At 35.9% G+C, this 23,733-nt stretch overlaps 1 protein-coding gene across 3 annotated transcripts in view; it reads left to right on the top strand.

The window, feature by feature from the left end:
* The window catches only part of LOC128991276 (uncharacterized), a 114,378-nt gene extending 92,723 nt beyond the window's left edge, over positions 1 to 21,655 (top strand). For 2 of the 3 annotated variants that reach the window (XM_054414007.1, XM_054414008.1), the window contains exons 9-21: positions 1,032 to 1,138; positions 1,414 to 1,452; positions 1,883 to 5,584; positions 6,445 to 6,570; positions 7,033 to 7,188; positions 7,625 to 7,784; positions 8,024 to 8,189; positions 8,493 to 8,630; positions 9,309 to 9,383; positions 16,502 to 16,810; positions 17,666 to 17,778; positions 18,668 to 18,736; positions 20,018 to 21,655. In XM_054414007.1, the coding sequence (XP_054269982.1) occupies positions 1,032 to 1,138; positions 1,414 to 1,452; positions 1,883 to 5,584; positions 6,445 to 6,570; positions 7,033 to 7,188; positions 7,625 to 7,784; positions 8,024 to 8,189; positions 8,493 to 8,630; positions 9,309 to 9,383; positions 16,502 to 16,810; positions 17,666 to 17,778; positions 18,668 to 18,736; positions 20,018 to 21,045 (6,188 nt within the window). In that variant the 3' untranslated portion in view covers positions 21,046 to 21,655. The remainder of the gene's footprint in view (positions 1 to 1,031; positions 1,139 to 1,413; positions 1,453 to 1,882; positions 5,585 to 6,444; positions 6,571 to 7,032; positions 7,189 to 7,624; positions 7,785 to 8,023; positions 8,190 to 8,492; positions 8,631 to 9,308; positions 9,384 to 16,501; positions 16,811 to 17,665; positions 17,779 to 18,667; positions 18,737 to 20,017) is intronic. The other variant, XM_054414009.1, reaches the window with a different exon arrangement.
* The last annotated feature ends 2,078 nt before the right edge of the window (positions 21,656 to 23,733 follow it).

Raw genomic sequence — 23,733 nt, 5'->3', positions numbered from 1 at the left:
CACAAGACAGTGATATCACCGCGAACCGTACTCAACGACTGACGGTTTGCTTGATGTTTCCCACGGCAAAAAATTATTTCTGATAATTATGTTGGAGCTGTGGCTGATTAGTTATATTTATATTCTACGCATAATTTTGTCGTTAAAATTGTAATAACATGGGTTTTATCAGTAAAATATCTTTGTTATGATACTACTTTGTTACGTGCATAATTTATCTGTCGTTTTAAGTTGTTTGATGATTTTTTTTCATGTTTTATGAGCCTTTTTACCATTTTTACATATTTTTCAAATATGGTGTTGTGGGTAATGAAACTGTTCGGAATTTAATGAGGAACCATATTTAAACATTAGTTTTTAACAAATAATAAAAATAAAGGAGCTAATTAGATAAAACCGGCATCATGTCACGTTAAACCTGCCTCCTACCAGGTCTGAGTTGGAGACCAAACACCATTGTTCTTTTGGGCCCGAACCATCTCATTTGGGCTCGGACTTGACTCGTGAACCCACCGGGACTAATGATCAGAGCCGGGACTATCTGTAATTGGACTCGTGAACCCAACTTTTAAAACCGGGTTTTATCCCTGCACTAATTGTGTGCCGCCTATCAGTTTGGTCCGCGGCTTATATAGTCTCGAGCTCGTGAACCCGATTTTTTAAGTCGCGGCCCAAATACCGGTTATTTCCGGATTCTGGGCTCGGACTACGATAGTCCCGAGCTCGTGAACCGCCCCCTAGTCTGCAATCCCAGTCACTAGCATTAGTCAATCAATCAAAAATGAAGTCTGTAATCCCAGTCAAGCATCTTCCCCTAAATATGAAACCTGAAAGAGCACAAAAAATTATTACATTAATCAGTAGTATCAGTGCTAATGATACAGGAGTTAGTTTTTAAAAGAGATTTTTACGTGACTTTTTGATAATCTAAAAGATCTTACAAAACTGGATGAATTTACTTAAATTTGTTGCAGGACAGTAAATTGCATGGTATTGTTTAAAACAGTCATTAAGTTTTTGTATTTTTGCAGTGGACACAATCCAGAAGATGATAGCAAATCTTCCGGCAAAACGTACTCGACGTGCAATCGGGGAGGATTTGGAGATAAAAACTCGAAGTCAAGCTACAATCAACAGTGTAAGTTTTAAAGATGTTTTTATTCAATTAACTATTTTTGAAACTCTAAAGAAAATAAAATCTTCAACATTGAAATACTAGGTTTAGAGTTTAAAAAAACTATTGAGGGTTTTAAATGTTCCGTTAAAAACTGTAAACTCTGATTCACTCATAATTTTTAAAAGGAGATCAATGCATACCACAATTGTGGGAGGTAAACAATATTTTGGCTACTCTTTAGAGAATAGTTAAACACAATAGCACCCGTCTAACACAATGTCTCGTTTTTATGGCAGAACCGCTTATTGAGGAAACGACATAATCGACACCACAAGGTATTTTTGATAATTCACTTGTCAATGTTGTTATGATGGTATTTTTTACTTTATTTTTTATTTTATGACATTTTTTAGTTGCATGTTGTGTTGTGATTTGGTATATTTATGTCTGTTTTGTTAAAACTTCAAATCAATAACTATTAGGCAATAAATTTTTGTTTGTCTCGTTGTAGCCTACCTTTTTGACCTTAGAGACTGCTAAAGCATAAATTTATTTCAAAAAATTATTAAATAGGTAAAAAATGAGACTCAAATACAGATTTTAAAACAAAAACTTTATAATCGTTCTGTTTCGTTAAAATTCTACCATATCTACAATTTTCTGATATTTTAAAGTTTTTTAACAAATTTGGCGTGTTTTATATGAAGAAAAGATAAATACTAATGTCTGTTATCTTGAGATTATATGAAGTCCTTTCTGTTTCAGGTCCCGATATCATCTCTTGCAACTCACTCCAGTGCAGCACGACACTCTGCTATAAAAGCATCAAAAGTGGGAAAAGGCAACACCAAAGTGAACAGTCAGAAAAAAGTGAAAACAGAAAACATACCACAAGAAGAAAAGACCCGAAACAAAGAAATAAAAATCAAAACAGAACCTTTAGACAGTGTTCCAATCAAGGAAGAAGCGATAGAGAAGGAATTCCAACCCCTGGAGGCTGAGAATATGGTTCAACATTCCGACATTCTCACCAGTCTCCAGATGATCCGTGTGGTTAGAGAGAGTACAGAAGAGCATGAGAAAGAAAAGGAGCTAGTTGACGATGAGCCGATAGAAACTTCAAAAATACTCGCAGCTATGAGGGAAGCCATGCTAGAATCTAGTGACAAAATCGAGAACAGGATGGTCACAAAAGCTGACAAAAGAAAGAAAGCAAAAACAGAAGAAAAACAAATCAAAACAGAGCCTGTGTGGGATGTGAAGAAACCAGAAAACGATTCTGAGTTGATAATATGTAACGGATGTGGAATGCAGTTTGACAACGCCTCCTCCTGCCACAGACACAAAAAGAAGTGTGTGTACTGGAAAGAGGATAAGAACAGCGAAGACAAGCAAACCAACAAGTGCACTCAGTGCGGCTGCGTGTTCCCGTACCTGATGGCCTTGTTGAAGCACAACTGTAGTCGCTCAGAGGAACCTGCGATGCCACAGCTGTGTCCTGAGGAGCCGGTGGCAGAGGTGCTAGGAGACAGTGTGGAGGACATACCTATCTTGTCACCTGTGGATATCTCCAGAGACGAGACTGTGAGGAGAATGTCCCTGGTGGATGCTACAGTCAGCCTTGTCAGTGATGAGAGCTTTGACATCTCACAGTACCACCACAAGTACTTCAAATCCTTAGGCTCTGACAAGAATGAAGTTTCTGGTAAAAAGAAAGAACCAAATGTGAAGAAGGTTAAATCAGCTGATGACCAGACACTAGAAGAGAAGGTGGAAAAATCTGTTGTTTCTAGCGTAGAAACACCGAAAACAACCCCTCTTGTAAAGTCACCTGGCAGTGACCAGAGGAACAAGAAAGTTACTGAAATATTCAAAGAAATAAAACGACGTGGTAGAAAACGTAAGCTCAAAGTGAAAATCACCAATAAACTAGTGAGTACTAAAGTTGGTCTTCGCAAACCTGGGTTGAAAATGACTAATGCTCTCATTAAGAAAAATCAGATGAAAAGGAAAAAGAGATCCAATTTTCTGATGCTTATGAATGAATTTGAAAAACTACAAAAAGAAGGAGCTGTAGCTGTTGGAAAGCGGAAACGGATTTGTTCCAATTCAGAGTTGAGTTTTAGGTCTGTACGTTCACGAAGACAAATTGTGCCCACTATCAATCATTCTGACTATGCAGATATTGATTCTGTTATTTCTGATCTGTCTGATCTCCAGGATATTCAGGCTTTTGTACAAAGCTCTGACAGAAAATCTACCAGACGTACAAATTCAATCGGAAATGATGACATGATGTCAAGTACTGAGCCTGCAGATTTTTTTGAAATTCCCCCGGAGAATACAACAAAAGAAGTCTCAACAGAGGGTTTTGACCAAAGCTCTAATGTAACCAAAGATAAAATAGTATTTGATCTTCAAAAGGAAATAAAACAAGAACCACCTGTTGTACAAAAAAGGAAACCTGGAAGACCACCTCGTCCAAAAATTATAACAGAAAACAAGCAGGATGTTAGAAACTCAATTATTTTAAACAATGAAAACTGTGCAAGTAAGAAGAATCCTGATGATAAAGTAGAGGCTACTGTGGAAAAACCTATAAAAATCGAAAAAGAAGAATATCTGTCAGAAAATATATCACAGGCTCAAGATATAACGATGGTTAAAAGGAAACCTGGTCGCCCAAGGTTTAAAAGTATTACTGAAGAAACAGATCAGCACATCAAAGAAGCAATTGATACAGTGATTAAGAAAACAATAGGATGTAGTACATCTGAAGATTCTAACAGTTTTTATTCCAAAGAAACAGGCATTTTAGATAGAAAAGTAATTGAAAATGATAAGGTAGATTTTTTATCCTCTGAAGTAATAAAACCTAATCCAAGCTCCTCGCAGGAAGCCCTTTCAAATGAAGGAACTGAGGAGCATATACAAGAAGCAATAGAGAGTGTTCTAAGTCAAAATCATGATGCAATAGCAATCAGTAGAGAAGTAGATTGGACAAAAATTGATGAAATTATTTATAATGTCAGTATTGGAAGTGCAGAAATCATGGAAGAATCAGAGAACCCTGTGCCTTGTCCAGCTGCCTCCAAACCTAGCCAACCCTTACTGATGAGAAGGAAAAGAAAGAAAAGAAAAAAGATTTTCACAAAGTTCTTTAAAGGATACCAAAACAAATATTTGAAGGAACGTTTGGAAAGCAATCCCTCGAGATATCCTAGTTCAGTGAAAGATAAGGTGATTGATAATACCAAATCAATTGAAGGTGAACCTGCAGCAACTACATCGACTGTGAAAACTGATTGCTCAACTTCCAATAAAATACCTAAAGATAAACCTGCAGATACACAATCTTCTGACCAAACAAAGAACTCTGTCAATGTCCCCAATGATGAATCAAAACCTTCAAGCGTTAAGTCTAAAGAAGTCGTAAAAACCAAACAGTTGTCAATTGAAGATTATCTCACAATTAAACATTATGTCAAAGGAGCAAATATCACAGCTGTCAAAGAGAATGAGAAGAAGAGTGAGGAAGGCTGGAAAGTAAGCAATAACATAAATGAGACAGTTAAAGATGTTAATATATCTAGTATTAAAACCAAAGAAGTTTCAAAAAGCTTAACTGCAATTACAACCCCTTGTGAAGACAGTAGAACTTCCACTTCCAAGCCACTGAAACAAAAGCCAGTCAAGCATCATGAACCCGACGACGAAGTAGTTACCAACCTAAAACCTCTGAGTCCAAGTAGTACCAGCTCAAGAGAAGACATCGTGTTGAGTGTCATCAAAGATAAAGTAATCAAGAAGAAAAGGAAGAAGTTGAAGCTGAAAAAGCTTCTTAAAAACAAACACATCGATATTATGGACAGTAAAATAAGTAAAATTACCAAACCAAAGATAGCTCGTAGGGAAGATAGACAGTTTTTAAAGGAAAAACTCTCAAAGAAAATAAAGAAAATTGAAGTCGGAGTGTCGAGAAATCGGTGGGAAGTGTCTGTTGTGGAGAACAAAAACAAGTCTCAAGTACTTTGTGAAGAGTCTGAAACGAAATCGGCGAGTGAGACGGCGAAGAAGTTCTACTGTTCTGTTTGTGATGTAAAGTTTGAGTCTTCCTACAACTTGTACGAACACCAGCTTACGGCAGAACACAAATTGAAGTCTACAGTGGCGGCTGTTAATAAAAGCAACCTGTCAGAGGAGAGCGACCCAGTCAAGTACTGCAAGTCCATCGGGAACATCATCAATGATCTGGAGAAGCGGACATTGAACGTAGCCAAGGTGATGCATCAGTTGAAACAGAAGGACGGGTCAGACGGAGGGGAGCCAGGTGCTGTGGTAGAGTCTACTAGTAGTCCTGCCAAGGAAGAGTGGGGACTCGGGATTGAGTGGTGGGAGGGAGCTCCTCTAGACGATAACAGCTGCACGTCTAGCCTCGGCACTCTGATGGTCGACACAGTCAACAAGGTGGGCTCAAATTCTGATTTGTTTTCTAATTTAAATTGTAATCAACTTAAAGACCTTTTTAAGACAGAGATTTCAGCAGATAAGTTCTTTTAAGGAACATATTTTAAGCAGACTAGATATTCTTTTAACAAACAGATTTTAGCGGATAAATTCTTTTAAGAGACAGATTTTAATAAGATAAAATCAATAAAGTACCTACCCTGAGTAAACTATGAGTCTAGAGGCCTATTGCCTTTTTGATAGTAGACATTCCATTGTATAGACCAGCAGATTTTTTTTAAAGAACGTTGAATGAGCTATTCACAGGGTGTGCTATAGTTATATAGTTAGGTTCTGCTACTGTGATTGTTGATCTGAAATTAAACATGCTATAGTTCACAAGCAGGTGGTTATTTCAGTATTTCGTTGTTAAAAAGTTGGCCCACACTGTTCGAGTGGTTCAATTCAGCTTACTGTAAAACTGGATACAACTTAAAAAATAAAATGGAATGGTTTGTTCTATTCTAGAATGTATACATACAACGTTAAAAGGTATATTATTTATTTTATTATGTACCTATTAGCTGCTAGACTAACTCCCCCTTGTAAGCTAGCTGAAATTTTTCCCATTAAAACAAACTCAGTTACTTGGCATTCTCGTCATGGTTGTAAAAAAATAAATTTTACAAAATCCAACTTTGACTATATAATCAGGTTTTTTTCAAAACCTTCACAAAAAATTTCCTAAACATTTTTCAAAAAATCTTAAATATCACTGAAATTTGTTCTTTTTTTAAGTCTTCATAAAGTGTTGTTCATAAATTTATCATTGTCTTGCTATCCAAAATATGAAGTTGTTCAGACTGAACTGTTGTTTGCAGCTGCTATCTTCAGACCAGGACCCCATGGTAGATCCTCCATACAGCTTGTCTGACCTACAGCTGGCCATGGGCGCCAGTGACGAGGAGATGGCCATGCTGTTCCAACTGGGGGAACATACCCTGCAGGTAATACATCCCACACACAGGACACAGTTATCAATATTGGATAAAACTGTATTTCACTGTTATCTATTCAAAAAGAATCCATTTCTTATAAATAACCAATATTGAATTCTGCGACACCAAAAAAAAAATACTACACAGGTATGGTGATAAATATTGCATACAGTTTTCATTTTGCTAACATTAATGTTTATAATTTTTCCATTAGTCACTGGTGAATTTCAACTTTTACACCTACTAAAATCATTGTAACCACATAAACCTACCGTTACCCGCCAAAAAAGTGTAGTTTAAGCTAAAATGTCAGTAGTCGGCAATTTAACCACTTTGAAATTAAAAATAATGAATAACAAATTAAAAAACCAAACTGATACAAATTGCAACCCATGCATCACCAAATAAAAGTAATAATTGAGGAGTACACTCATACAACTTTTTTACTCATACCAGATGGTTGACCCGCAGGAGGAGTACGTGTATGACAGTTCCCGACCTGCTGAGGAAGGCCCGACTCTGACGGACCTGGATCATCAAACAGTGCCAGCCACTACGCCTACACTGCCTTTATCATCCGACTCACTGCTGGAGGTGCGCAAACAGGAACCACTCAGTGACTCGGAGGTAAACACTGCACACTGCTAATTTCAAAATCCTCTTTCTACTTTGGATCAAAGTATATCGCTGTGAATAAATAATTACACATTAAGGTGGATAAAGTAAGTAGGATGGCTTCGTTAGCTTCTAAAGGCGATGAATCTATTGTACTAGACTCACTAGCTACGAAAGGTTTTGTCATAGTAGTTGATTGTTATCATATCGTTGGTTGTTGGTTGTTTACATTGTTATGTAAAAGAAAATCAATTCTTCCACCAAGTTGTACTAGCACTCTGTGATTATATTTGAACCAGTTTGCTCGGCTGCCACTGGAGCTTGTTGGAGTGCATTTATGGAAAACTCATGTGTCATATATTCCTAAACTTAGATGAAATTATATCATGACATCAAGCCTTGTACACGTGTCTTCAACAATTGACTCAAGGGATGAACTTTATTGCAGGATTCCAAGGCAGGTTCCTGTAGAGGAGTGGGCAAGATGTTGGGTGACTATGAGAACAGAGAGATGGTTTGTCCCACATGCAACAAACATTTCCTCGGATTGGCAGCCCTGCAGACTCATGTTGCGTGGTCACACTGCGCTCCTGTTACCAACGCTTCCCGTGAGTATTGCAATACATCTGAGTAATGGTTGATTTTAGATCATTTTTGTCCAAGGATGCTGGGCTCTACCTAGGATTGTTTTTCATTTTACTTCAGGCTGAACCTAGGGTTAGCTGCAGGGTATCTTGATAATCAGGAGGATTCCTACTGTAAAAAATTCTTTCCAATCAAAAAAGTTGACAAATAAACTGTCATTGTCTGCAAGGGACTTTTACGTTATCTCTCTGTGCTGTGGCAGGACTGAAGCGACGAGCATTGCTGAACTCGGAAGAGGTAGACCGTCGTCTCGTCTGTTTCGTCTGCAAGGAGATTGTTCCTACAGCATCTCAACTGGAGGCTCACATACAAGCTCAACACACCAAGAAGATCCACGACTCAAATGACACACCCAAACCTATGCTTTCGTAAGTGCACAGTTTATGAAAAGGGCGGACAATTGTTGTTAATCAACATGCTTTATTGGAAACTAATCGAACCTTAATTTTAATTTTTTTTTTCTTGAGTTAACAATAGGATTTATCAGTTTTGTTCAAGAAGAGGCTCTAGGCCAGGGTTTTTAATTGTAGAATATAGGGGAATAGCAGCTATCTTACCTTAGAAGAAGTACGGGTAGGCCATAGAACACAAAAAACACAGTATTTTTCCCTAGGCAGGACTTTGTCGAGGGTAGAGAAAAAAGTTCACAAAAATGTACTGTTTGTTTATAGAGAGGCTGCAGAGAAGTTGAGGAGCAAGATGTCGCTGGCTCTGGGTGGTTTGGTGGACCGAGCTCTCAACAAGCTGCTGGGGACAGGCAGAGCTTTGATAGAACCAACCACTAGCAACGGCCAGCCTTCGCAAGCTGAGTGAGTAGTGCAATCAAAATTGTTATTTCAATTTTCAATCCCTTTAGAGCCAATTGAATTTTTGATTGGGAATGTACCATACTAAACTTGAATGTAAGAATTTCCTCAGTATGGTAGGGTACCGGATCCGTGGATTCTGTCAATTGCAAACAATTCTGGATTGAACGGTGGTTTCCTGGTTAGAATCTCAACAAGGATTGGCTGACTTCCATTCTAAATTATTCTAAATGTTTGGTAAATCCAATTTGTGAGTATTCAATTCATTGGATCTAACAGTGCTCTCAGGATCAGGGCAAAATTGTGAAATTCCATTCTGCAATAGTTTTGATATCTCTATTCCCTCACTGAAAAAATTACAGAGGATTGAACATGTAATTTTCCCAATTTTCAGGGGTTTTCTCCATTTAAAAAACCAAGCCTATTTAGTTAAATGTTTAATATGAATGCTAGTTAATTGTAATTTATGAATAAATTTTACCTTTGACTGATTTTTTGATCTGTAAATAATTTAATAAACCTTCCAAGTTTATTGTAAACTACTTTGTCATCTGTGAATCTTATCTTGGTCTGGAATTGTAATCGCATTAGATCGATCAGGTTGTTGACTGCCTAAACGTTAAGCCCTGTTTTTTATTGAATATAATATAACATGATTGTAACTAGTGCAAATGTTTACAGTCTCAACACAGGAGCCCTGCAATTGCTGGGAAGATTGTGTGCTGCAAAGAAGAGATTCGGCAGTGAGAATGTGAAGTGAGTCAAACTCGTATATCTTACATAACCTCCTTCAAAAATATTTGTATTACATTTTAAATCTGTTTTTCAAATTAAATAGTAAATACAGTCGAACTACCCTAAGAAGGTAGTTTTGTCCAGTGTGGAGTGGTAGAGGGAAAGGGTTGATTATGGCAGAAAATAATGCCTTTCCAAAAACATTGGTTATGCCACCGAATCACCAGCTACCTGAGACCATTGACTATATAACACTACTAGATTGAAGACTATGCGGGAGGACGCGTGAACAGGAAATTTCTACAATGTACTGTGTTGTGCACGGTGGATGCACGTAGTACTGACCCCTCTACTTAGATCGCAGCACCGTCACCACGAAGTTCATGGAACCGTCGCCTGGCGCGCTGCAGTTGCTGCCAACTGGACTGGACTGAGCTTAGCGGCGGACTAGACTAGACTAAACTGTTGGACTAGACTCAGCGATGCGGAGTGAACGATTGCCCGCGCTCGCGTCTCGCGATGTACTCGGCGGCGGCGGCGCAGCTGTGTGAATGCGATGTAGGTCATTGCTCCTGATGGAGTAGGCTACTGCTGCGCGCGCGATACCGCGTTTTGTTTACTCATTTGCACGTACCGTCCGTATGCTTGGTACGGTACGAGTTTATTCAGGAGGGTATAGCAAATCTTTGACAACTTATTTTTAATTTCTCCCAATATTAGTTAGTACATGGATAAAGTATTGTTTACCCCAAAATTTTCGAGTATGAGTTTTGAGTGGATATATCCACTGAATTGATGTCTGAAATCACCGAACGATTTTGAAAAAATAGTACTGTAGTATGTTGTAACTTAGAACAAAATAGTATAACTCTAATTTCTGTAAAAATTACGGTTAAAATTCCATTGTAAATTATGGTAGCCTATTTCAACAAAATATCCCTTAATACCAGAAAAAATGTTAATTTCTAAAGAAAACCCCTGTTTTGATTGAATTAAGTACTCGTAAGTGATAATCCTTTTTATTCTTAACAACATCTAGTGCAGCCCCATATTCCGGTAAAAACTACGGTTCAAAAGTTCTTGAAACTTATGTTATTTTCCCATAAAACTATGACAAACCCGAGAAATGGATTTTTGAAAAAAAAATCAATTCTGATTGAAATTCTTCTATGATGGTCCTTATAATTCTAAAGCAAATAGTGCAAAATGTATTCATTCTAAAAATTATCATCGTGAAAATCTTTAACATTAACAACGCTTAATAATTGAGCATGAAGGTTAGTAATTTCTTTACTCCAAACAAATAATCGAAAGATAAATTGAATTAACAGAAAAATGATTTCTTATTTGCTTATATGTACTGTACAAAGAAAACTTGTTGAGTCCAAACTGTTGTTTGGATCTCCCAGACTGTAAAAACACCCCCGCTGCATAGTCAATGCCCACAGGGACGTGACCGCGAGGATATCTCGGCTTTTGTAAGCTGGGGTACGGTGAAAGTTTACGATCCCTCGTTTATGGCCCTATGATTTAGCAAATGAAGACCCCACATCGGCAGCTACAGACAACCCAATGTATAAAAATATAAAACACCCTGGTCAAAAATTTGGTTCTGCTGTATACAAATAAATGTTTTTTTAATGCGTTAAAAGAAAATATACTCCTGCATACGCTGGGGTTCTCGTTATCTGGTTTGAAAAATAATGTGACAAATCTGCATTGCAAAATAATTCAGGCATTTTGCATTACACTTTTTACAAAGTGATGTGACACTTAAACTGAAATAGTGGTAAATGAAATTAAAAGAATTGTGTAAAAATAATATTTATTACGTATAACCATGAATATAATTAGTGTAAATAGTAATGAAAAAGTATAAATAAGAGCATGCACAAAGAAAAAAGCACATACAGTATCTACAGTTACAAAAAGCAAAAGAAATAGTGATTCAACGATTGAATAATTTAAATCACGAATATAGTTTATATTGTAGACGATTTTTTTATATTTTATGCACTGAGGAGTATTGTTAATTGTCAAGTATTGTTAATTGGCCACAATCACATAACATATATATAAATATATGTATATAGTACTGTTTTAACCCATTAAGTCACGAATAATACAAATGTAACAACTATAATACTAAGCCTTATCTAACGGGCCAGCTTTGAAATAAGAATTTGGTTAAGAACTCAAATAATTTTAACTTAACCTCCAAAAAGTATTGAATCTTTAGCAATAACGTACTTTACCAATGAAATAAATAGATTTATGCTTAAGCGTTTATACTCAAAATTGCTGAAATAGTAATAATTAAAATAGTTAAACCTATTAATGAAAAAGTAATAACATTCAAAACAATCAGAATTAACCATTAAAATGCTTTTTGCAAAACAATTGAAGAAAAAAAGTTTTAACGTGGCAACAACGTTTGTAATTTTTTGTAAATACAAACGAAACGGCCAAGTAACTTTATACTTTATAACTTTATAACTTTATAATGGGTTAGTAATGGTAAGTTTTACTTTAAAATAGTTTTAAACCATAAATAAGTGCCGTATATTTTACTTTGTTAACCTACTAAATAACATCGAACTATGATCGGTCCCCTACTGTTCAGTCTAATTACTGTCACAAATTGCAGTACTGTACCTTAATATAAATGAAAAGAACTGAACTACCTCTTAACTGAACAACAAAGTAATGCTCGGCCCCTTAACGTTAAGCCTAATCGCCGTCACAAATGGCACTACTAAACAAATGAACTAAAATAAATGAACTAAACAGCCTCTTAGCTGTACAACAAAATAATATACATATATAATTAAAATAATATACATTATGTACAAGGAAAGATCATTTCAGTACAGCTGAGCCTCACGAAAATTGTTGGTTTTCATTCTATCAATATTTATTATTTAGTCTATAATGGGCTATGTATGTAAAAACACAGTCAGTCCAGCAGTTGTTAAGGAAGTGGCCAAGGACTAAGTATTTTCTTTGTTTAAATAACAAGATATTGTGTAATTTTTTGTTAGATCCTAAATATTTTTAGTTAAATACAAGAACTGAAATTGTCATTTATTAAAATTACTGCCGCAAACTTATAATAATTTTACTTTATAATCACGCACGGCATTGTGACTGACTAAGCTGTTTAATGAAACCGAATAAATAATGCATTATGACATGTAAATAAAAATTACTGCTACTTTTTGGTATTTACTTGTTAGACAGATTCTTTACTTTTTGTGATGTGATTGAGTTCACAAACACCCTGTATAGTCAACGGTAATATGTTTTATTTTCTATTTTTTACAATATTCAGGTTTTACATTTAATTCGGTAATTTACAATATTCATTCAGTTGGACCACTTGTCATTCAGCTAGGGCTTTTAGCAGGGTAATAAATGTTTCTCTTCTGTGAACGCTTCCCTCGCCAGTCCTTGGAAATTTTTAATCCCAATCTTGGGCGAACGAGGTTTCTTTTTCAAAGCGTAAAAGATTAGCATGCAAGAATGATGCAAGTGTTTTATATTTTATTGTTATACGAACAATGGTTTAAAAAATAAAGAATTGTAAACGTTGTTCTGCTGTATGTACACAGTGGAGAAGTATACATGCGAAATGTCAATTCTATCTCTGAAATCACCAAACAAAGGATATTGTTTAGGTAATGAACTTCAATTATGTATGAAACACACTTGTGATATAATAAATCACCATGTTGGGGGTGAAGGTCGTTTCGGATTTTTAGTTGTTTGTAATATATTCCCGCTGGTAAAAAATTCAAATACCCATTTTGGTTATTTTTTCCCATTGATTTGTGAACATTTATAAACATCTAGTATTATAAAAGGCTGTGTATTTTGAAGGCTATTTCAATTATACGTTAAGCAGTGTAAATTTGATATCACAATATCAAAATCGTCCAAAACACAGAGACTTTGTACAGTTCCCTACTGGTTTCGTAAACAAATATTCACAAGACTATTGTTACACCATTATTATTATTTGAACTTCATCAATATTTCTTGTGTTTTGGGATACTCAACATTTCTGGAGTTGGATCAACTCCTACCGTTTAAAGTAATAATAATTAACATTTAGCTTGCAGTATTATTTTTTTTTAAGTTCATATAATAATAGTAACATGTTTTAGAACCCAATTAATTATGATATTTTCCCTACTACACAGTTTTAATAGACTTTCCACGTACGACATTTGTCCAAGTAAGGGTAGTTAATAAACCTAAAAAGTTCATAGGTCTTCATATTGACTACATCGGTTTAACATTTTTAGCGGTTGCAAAAAATGGATGTGATATAGTGGAGACAGACTGACTCTCACCACCACGTTTTATAATACTGTAGTATAGATACATATTTTTTAATGAGAAAGGATGGAGTTCTGGTCTCTGGGGACATCGAAACGAAAAAGTAAATCGATCACAGACTGAGCCCCTATGGTGATAGTTTATTATAAATATAAAATTGGCTGATAACGGAACTAAAGGACGTGTAACAGTTATATCACACTTCTAAATTAAAACTGAGACTTACCATAGGCCTATCAAATATTTAACCCCGTTTTACGTAATGTCTCATATTACTGACACATCAACTGGTGCCTTTTTCCCTATAGCAGGCAGATGTTGTAAATCATAGTGTAGCCTAGGGGTTGTCGGGTATTGTGTGAAGGCAATGCCCTTACCCGAACTGAACGAACGCTCTGCCACCCTCCATGTTCTGTCATTTCACTTTCTCTTTTTCTCTGAGCACATTTTGCAGTTTTTATTTGCTTTGGGTTTGGGCGTTTTGTGTGGTCGTTATTTCAAGCTCGTTCACTAGTTTCAAAGTGTTAGGTGGATGTATTCTACTATACTTAATAGATTAAAATTTAATTGTGATATGTGGATAAATCAATTTATTTATTTATTGATAAAATATCACACTTTCTCAATTCCAATTAAATATTTGACTATAAATTCTTACAACAAAACATTTACAACATGACGCGTTTGATTACGCAAATTTGTATATAAGTTATTCTCATCGGCGTTTTAAATTTGATTAGATAGGAAATTCATACATATCTACAGGACATCTTTTTTATCAACAAATTCACCAACCACTAAAATATCACGATAAATATTAGGATACGAGTCCCTGTCTAATATCTCAGATTCTTAGCGAAGCAGTTAAATTAATGATCAGTCGCGCTTCACTTCTAACAACACGAATTCGAGGCGAGCGGGGAGCGGATGTGCAGTTCCGGCAAGTCACGTGGGCGCGGGTAGCATGGCTCAGCTGTCGGCTGTCTGTACATTGCGTCGTATCGTAACAGCAGACAGCACTATGTTTTCATTGCCCGCCACATCGTGGCAGCACCTACTGGTCGGTGACGTCAGCGCTAAGATCGCCCCTTCCCGCCAGAGTGTGCTGATTGCTTGTTCACAACCAAATGCATGGGGCTTTCAATCTAGTAGTGTTATATAGTCAATGCTGAGACTTAACATTCTCATACCCCTGACAGTTACTTTCTGTACACACGTCCCACAAAGTTGATCAGTGCCAGGCGAGTGGTAAAGTATAAGAAAGGTCCAATGTTTACTTTGCGGATAGTACAGCGCTTTCACTTTATCTGCGAAGTGCCTTCTTAGGGTTGTTTGACTATACACACTTTTTAATAAATTTTTTGATAGTTATGGACTTTTGTACATTTGTCTTGCAGTTGGAACTTGAGATATTCACAATCCTCACATTTCCTCAGTCCTTTTCCTTCCACCAGCCACCAAAGGTTTCACAGTAGCACCCTTTCTTCCTCCATCCTTCTTCAACAGAACCTACATTACTATAGGTAACGAATGTGTTGATAAGGTTGAGTCGGAGTTATAAACTGGTATGGGATAATTGTCGTAGACTTGTTATGTATTTAGCAGTAATTATTTTGATTCAAATAATTGATTTCCAAAATGTATTGTTTAAGTTGCTTTAGTATAGCGTAACTATTACAGTGATTTGATCCTTGCTTAATGACTTCTAAATTAAAACAGGCATTTGTCATAGTGGTAGGCTGCTACATAAATATCGGATCGTTAATTTGTTTAGAATTATGTAGAATGTAATACGTATCATAAACTACACTTACAAGATCATCCAAATATTTTTTGTGCGAGTAGTAAGCTTTATTATTTTATCTGTTCTTGAAATTGACAAACATAAAAAAAATTATAAGTAGGGGTAGTTAACTATTTTACACAAGCAATTTAAATTGGTTATTTTGTGAGCTGCCCCAAATCTTTGTGTCTGTCTGTATGTGCTTCACAAAAAATATTCATAACTCCTTAACGGTTTGAGTTATAGCGTTGAAATTCAGGAAATATTTATATCGTTTTGCCCCTTCCTTTGTGTAAAATATAAATAAAAAAATGTATAAACCTGTTTCAAAGTGGCAGCTATTTTTTTAGAAATTTTTTAAAAAGATATTAAGCTTTGAAAACAGAAAATATCCGCAATTTTGAAACGGTAATACATTTTTATTCATATTTTACACAAAGTTAGGGGACAACATGATAAACATATTTACTGAATTTAAACCGTTAAGGAGTTATTAAAGTTTTTGTAAAAAGCACATAAAGACAGACACTAAACGGTTTTGAGATAGGACACATGATGTATTGCATGTTTTGCTTGTTTTTGTTTTGACCTACCGAATAATCTGGTAAAATTTGTCCTAATCGAAGCTGGACACCCTATAGCCTATTCCCATGTTAAAGTTGTTGCTAGTTTCAGAATAAGAATTTGCATAGTTGGATTGGGCCATTGACACTGATGTTAATTACTAGTGTTTGTCAAGTACACCAACGTTTTAACCAATCCAGTTGAAATGATATCTAATTAACTAATTATACCATGTATTATGTGTCATGATCTTTCACAGTAACATAAACTGAAACTAGGAAGTAGAATCAATTTAAACGGCAGCACACTCTGGTGTGGCTCATACAACTACGTTCTATTTGACTGGAGAATTATTTTTTTTACGGGATTTCTGTTTATTTCTATCAATAATCAAAGAAGAAATTCTCTACTCTCTCTTTCATCAATAGAATATATTACCTCATAATTTCAGGCTCAGTGCAGAAACAATCCAACTGCTGGGTCGATTGAGGGCTGTCAGTCACAAAGATGAGAGCGCACGTCCGTACAGTAGCCTGGCCGAGGAGATGAGGACTATACTGGCTCGAGGCCGACCCCTGGGTGTGAGCAAGGGAGCGCTGGCCGCTAGTGTTCACAGCAACACGCCCTGTAGCAGCAACTGTGGGGGTTGTAGTGGAAGTGGCACCACTGATCTCAAGCCTACCAACCTCCTAGACCACCTGGCTGTGTGCAGTAGTGATGTGCAGGAGCGACCTTACGCCTGTCCCATCTGTGAGCTCAGGTAAAAGCTACCGTCTGTTTTTTGTCATTTTTATTTAAAATTCTTAAATGGTTGCTATTTTTGTAATCTTGGATTACAACGATTCTTTTATTCTTGCTGAGTCTTGAAACTTATCAAGCTTCAAAAATATGGGTTGAAAGGGACTGAAAAACTTTGTTGTTGAAGTGGATATCTTTATAAATTCATTGTGTAGTCCCTGAACTGTTTAATTGGCTTTTGGTACATACCTTACGTCAACAGTTCAATAAATGGTGGCAAACTCGCTTTATGTTTCGCCTATTCAGGCATCGTCAGGTGATATGTACAAGTGATTGGATGAATCATTCTTGTAAATTTTACATATTTACATGACGATGCCTGAATAGGCGAAACATGTGGCGAGTTTCACCACCACTTATTGAACTGTTGACATAAGGTATATACCTATAATAGTCTGGATATCTTTGTTAGTACTCAATTTTAGAACACACCACAAAGCTGTGTTGGTTGGTAACCAAGCCCTGAAATGTGATTGTTGGGCATCTTGTAGAAAAATAAACTTTCTAACAAACTATAACTACCTAATTGAACACACAAGTTGTAGTTTCCAAACTAAAACAGTTGTATATGTCAAATCCCTAAACCTTCATCAATCCATTTACTTCACTTTCCATTATACCTCCAAGCTTGAAATGAAATGAAATGCAAAATGAAATTAAAAATGTCTTTATTTAAGAGGCGAAGTTAGGACTAGCAAGTCCTCTCTACCACTTAACCTCTAAAAACATAAATAAACTATCCACTTTATAAATAAAATAAAGCTTGTTTGAAGCTTGTGTGCTAAACAGTAGAATTATAGGCAAGTTTTTGTTGCAGGTTTCTGATACCAAGCACCCGTAATCGCCACATTGCCAGAGCTCACGGCAAGTACGGTCGCAGGTATGACGAGGAGGTGGAGGAAACACTGCCTAATGAAGACCAAGACCAAGGTTGGTACAACTGTTGAATTTTGAAAAATCTGAACATATTCGAATGAGCCTCTGCTACGAAGTTCCATTTTTACTGTCTCCCCCTATACATAGTGGATTGAGAAAGTATCTTATCTTTATTAAATATAGTGTGTCAGTATTAATTCTTGGTATCTCCAAACGGTTTTTTTCATTTTTTCCATTTCGATTTTTTAATGATTTTTCCATCAAATTAAATAAGAATTATTTTTTCTCCCACCACTTGCCTATGACAAGGGTTGTTGGTAAGCTAATAGGAGCAAGTTTTGAACCCATAAATGATTGGAAGGCGAGTTAGCTCCATTATACCTTTGGTGCTGGTTAAGATCAGCTGTTTCTCTTATCCAGGACCAATTATTAATTATGGAAAGCTGGGTCCAGTCTGAAACAATAAAAAATCTAGCTTAGACCTGGTCCTACGTTAACTATAGGAGCAGTGCAACAACAGCGACGCCAGCGGAACGCTGGAAGAATGTTGCAAATTGTTGTGGCCTGTCATTGTGAACGACACAAGCAACACAGGCGACAATTTATTCTAGCTGCTGTCGCTGTCAACACTGGCACTGCCTGGTACGGGAGTGTCCTATGTGAGCGACGCTGGCGACAACAGCTACACTTTGTGAGCGATGAGATACAATAGAAGTTTCAAAATATGCTCGCAACGCACACTGCCTGTTGCCTACGTTGGACGCTCCAATGCTTTATACTTTGGTTTGAAATTTGGTTGCTCTAGTCTTGCCGAATGGAATGTATACTTAAAGTAGTGTAGCTAGTCATTATTAACTAATGAGATGAACATTATTCTTTTTGGAAAATAATGTAATCGTTTAAATGGTTTACACATTCACTTACCGACTTTTTATTTCTTTAGATTGGAAGAGCCCAATGGACTTGGATATGGATGGCAATGACGATGGTGAAATGTTACCTCTTTGTTCAGGTATGTTGATTAACTTTTCAGTTTTCATTAATAGTTTAGTTTATACACAGGTAACTCGTACAAGTTTTGATGTTTTTAGCTTAAATCGTTTCTATCACAATTTTGATTAAAAATCAATCAATAGCAATTATTGTTGTAATTAAAACATGGAAAATGAGGTAAAACTGTTATAAAATTGCTTACTAACCACAAATATGTGAATTAATTTATTTTTTACAGCCAATAGTGATAGTTCTCCTCTATTTCTCCTCTCTATTCTCAAGTCTTTAGTTTAAACAGTAACTCTTCACTGGTAATGCCTAATTATGCACAATTATGCATTAATAATGCACAAAACCTAGATAAAATACTTAAACTTCAAAAAAAGGCTTTGCGAATAATGTTAAACCTGGAACCTAAAACATCTGTAAGAAACTACTTTTCACAATTAGATATACTAACCGTCTATGACCAGTATATTTTAGAATGCATTATCTCTGCCAAAAATAACATTCATAAGTATGTGTTTCGCAAAGATATACACGTATATAACACAAGAAATAGAGATCAAATAGATATACCCCGGCATAACCTCACTTTTTTCTCAAAGAAAGCAACACAAATCGGATGTAAATTTCTTAATAAATTACCATCAAATCTGAAAACTAATATACACACAAAGGGATTTAGGAAATTAGTGGGAAAATATCTCCAAGATAAAACTTGTTATTCTATAGAAGATTTCTTTTTATAGCTCTATTAATCCATCCTATAATCAAGCTTATTTGCTACCAGCAAACTAGAGCTGGTTGTAGGTATATATTTACAAAAACGATTTCAATGATAAAGAAGAAAAAAATACAAATTGCAAGATCTACTAGTGACTGGTGAGCGAATTTAATAAATTTGTCTTTAGCCTTTTGTTATGTAGGACTAACTAACCAAAAGAGTAAAAAATGTTTTAACTACATTCATAAATACACAGCATTAATAAAGGATTGTATTGCATAGATTTAGCAATGTATGTAAATAAAATAATGTTAAAATAAGAAACATAATGTACTTGTTAGTTCTTATTTCTGTGACTCTATTCATGTATGTATGTACAGTTTGAATAAAGATGATTTGATTTGATTTGAATGTACTTAAATGATATTTAAAGTATATACTTAAAATCCTCATCCACTCTCAGGGTGTATTTTATTACCAAGCTTACTTAACTAATCCTTGTAAAGGGTACTCTAGGATAATTCTTAAGATATACATTGAATTCATTTATAACCCTTCTGACATTGTTTACAGACTGCGGTTTGAGCTTCCAAAGTATCCATGAAGTCATGAGACACAGAATTGAAGACCACCCCCGAAGATTTTCAGCTGATTTCCAAGAGGAAGAAAACCCCAAGATGGATAAAGTTTCTGTTGTGGAATCTAGCTGTGAGACAAAAGAAGCCTCCCAGACACCCAAAAGCGATGTTAAGATGTTACCTGTCAGCGACAGCGCAATAGATTCCACCAGCACAGTTAAGAGGAAAAGAGGCCGACCAGCAAAGTTAATACCAAAGTCAGAGTCAAAATCCAGTTCAAAGAAAAAATGCCCTGATGACAAGATATGTTCACCGAACCGTAAAGGAAATAGAAGTGTCGGAAGGATAAAGAAACAATCAAATGACAATGAAGAAGAGCATGAGGATTCTGAATTTCAGAGTGAGGATGAATCAGTATGCGAGTCCAGCCGTGAAGAGAGCAGCAACACAGAATCAAACAGTCCCGAAACTGACAAGTCTTCTGAAAAAATAACAGAAAAACTTGCCAGCCGAACGAGTTCAGAAGAAAATTTAGCTGAACTGTCCAAAAAGTTAGATCGTAGAAAGGTTAGGATGGGAAATATGGCTGAAGAAACGGTTAAAATAAAAGCAGAAGCTGCTCTACGTGAACTGAACCTTGCGAAGAAACAGAAGTCGCCCTCTTCAGCAGCCAAATGGGGAATAAACGCGGTCAAATTTACCAAAAATTCGCCTTCAGTGGTATCGTCTAGTCAATTAAACGGTTCTCCATCAAAACCGAGGTTCGCTTCTCTCGGTGAAAAGAAGTGGAAAATTCCATCAGGAACTGGTGTAGAACCGCCAATAAAAGTGGAAACAATAGATGTAAAACCGGACATCTACGATTTCAGGGATGAGGAATTGGAGACAAACAAAAAACCAGCTTCCCTGTCCAAAGAATTTCACTCACCCGATTCTGAGCACTCAGATAGCAATAAGCCAAACTCGTGGAGTGTGTCGGGGAGTCCGCGAAAAGCCGCAAGGTTGAACCTGGACAATTCTTGATTGTGGTTTGTTTATGACCATTCTCTGTGGCTGTGACTGTTTAGTGTGGTTTTCACCTATCGTACTATTCAAATGGTTGATCCGTATTATAATTTCTTTTAGTTTACAATACTAGACCTATTATTTGTTATAAAGAAATTTATCGTTTAGGTTTAATCTCGGTCCGAGCATATCGCAGTTTTGTGTAGTTTTATATAATCTCTTAATTTTGTGACAAATACTGCCAAAATGTGCCTTTGTTTTCATATCCAGTGCACATATATTAGTGTTTTCGAATGTTAGTGACTTTAGTTTTTATGTATCACGGGATTATTGTTTTAATTAGATGACTTGATATTTGCAACTTGTGTTTTTTATTAGTTTCGGATTATTCAAACTTTAAATCATACTTGTTTTCCAATATTATACCTATGTTTACTCGATATATTAACGATGAATTACTATGTTTAGTTAGTTGATTAATGATATTTTTTGTATCACCCGTATTACAAATCAATAAGCCTGAGCTGTATATTAAATGCAAGGGATATGTCACAAGACATAACAAGACTGAAAGTGCAGCTCCAGTTAGCTGTTACGAACCAATTATAACTATATAATTTGATTAATGACTAAAGTGAATTATTTAATTAACCCAAATTCCCAAATACGTACTTTTGTACGGATCAGGCATTAGCAGCCTGACTGAGTTATTTCACATGCAAAGCAAAGCCGCACTTTTGACACAGGTTTAAAGTTTAATGATACTTTTCATCGTGATGCAAAAATACTAACATTCAGAGTAAGGCCTCAGTAAAATTTAAGCTATATATTTCTTAACTAGCTGTAACCCACGGGCTTTGCCCCGTTTAACTTCTTAATTTTCAAGATTATCTCGTTCGCATGGCTCAATCACGTCCTTGTTGAAGTTTGTTCGCTACGCTCACTCACCTTTAGGTTGGAGCTCGTTCGCTACGCTCACTCACCTTTAGGTTGGAGCTCGTTCGCTGCGCTCACTTGCCTTAAGTTTAGCTCGTTCGCTGCGCTCACTTGCCTTCAGTTTAGCTCGTTCGCTTCGCTAACTCGCCTCCAGGTTGAAGTTCGTTCGCTACGCTCACTCACCTTTTGGTTGCAAATTAGCTGTTGTCATAAATGTAAAAGAAATAATAGTGCTGCACCCTGTTGGTAATCCTTGTAACTTTAATGCTATTGAACATCATAGAACAGGACCAACTTGTTTAATTGAAACAGCTGTTAAGATTCAATAATTCCATTTCTCATTAGGTTAACATGGGAAACTCCAGAGCCACTGGGGCGGAGCCCGAAAGGATTTTTGAAATAAGAATATGCCTATATGTTAATCGGGAATGTCAGCTATCATCATGCCAAATTTCAGCCCAATCCGACCAGTATTTTTCGCGTTCACTTGTCACAAACATACATCCATACATCCATATATCCATACATCCAAACTTTCTCATTTATAATATTAGTAGGATTAACATTATCTTAATATACAGTGTGTAAATTAAGACTTGAAACAAATCTGTATTTTCTTAACCGAAATAGATAGAAATATTCTGTTTGTGGCGTTGATTGTTAACAAAGGTTCCGTAATTTTTTTTATAAAAAATATTAGTTTACCCCTCTAATAGGGTAGAGGGTGACTTATTTTTTTTAAATAGCAACCCCTATTGAGTGACCCTCATTTTGAAGAGTTTGTCAAAAGAAACACAGACACAAACCCGAGGTGAATATCTCACCCCTAGGCAAAATGTTAGGTATTCCAAAATGGGTGATTTTTCACATAAATCAAATTTTGGAATACCCACCATTTAGGCTAGGGATGAAATATCTGCCTCGGGTTTGCATCAATGTATTTCTTTTGACAAACCCTTCAAAATGAGAGGTCACTCAATAGGGGTTGTTATTTAAACAAATAAATCACCCCCACCCCCCTTACCGTTTTAGGGGGTTTAAAAAATATTTTTAATGTAAAAATTGCTGACCTATGTTCATAATCAATTCCACAAACAGAATATTTATTATTTAGGCTATATCTATTTCGGTTTTAAGAATACAGATATTTGTTTCCTGAGGATTCGGTCCCAGGTTCGTATCTTATTTTTTTTATAAAAGACGTCCTTTGAAACCAAGGATTTTAGTCTTACAATGAAAATGTGTAGGCGGGAAAAATACTTTTCATTACTCTGTTCCAAAAGTAGGTTTTTGGATAACAGCTTTTTGGATTTGTGAAATTGGTGCTTATTCACATACAGTGAATCAAATTTTGTTATACCTGCCATTTTGGCCAAAAATATTAGGGGTTGCTATTTGAAAAAATAAGTCACCCCCTACCCTACCCCTAAGGGTACAAATATATTTTTTACATCAAATATATTAGTTTACCTCCCTAATAGGGATTAGGGAGGTAAACTAATATATTTGATGTAAAAAATTACGGAACCTTCGTTAACAATCAACGCCCCAAACAAAATATTTCTATCTATTTCGGTTAAAAAAATACAGATTTGTTTCAAGACTTAATTTACACACTGTATAAGATCAAAGCTAAAAGGTAAACCTAACATAACAACGTAAAATTAGTAGTTCAAGTTTGTGCTGTACTACAAGATAAAAACACAGAAAAACTAACTTGTACATATTTCTGTTCACATTCACATGGTCAAACAGTAAAAACAGTTGATT

The sequence above is a fragment of the Macrosteles quadrilineatus genome, unplaced genomic scaffold, assembly GCF_028750875.1.
Source record: "Macrosteles quadrilineatus isolate MER2022 unplaced genomic scaffold, UCM_ALF_1.0 Scaffold_4__1_contigs__length_99947679, whole genome shotgun sequence".
Lineage (NCBI taxonomy): Eukaryota > Metazoa > Arthropoda > Insecta > Hemiptera > Cicadellidae > Macrosteles > Macrosteles quadrilineatus.
The sequence above is the reverse complement of the archived record's forward strand: the minus strand, read 5'-3'. Positions and strand labels throughout refer to the sequence as shown.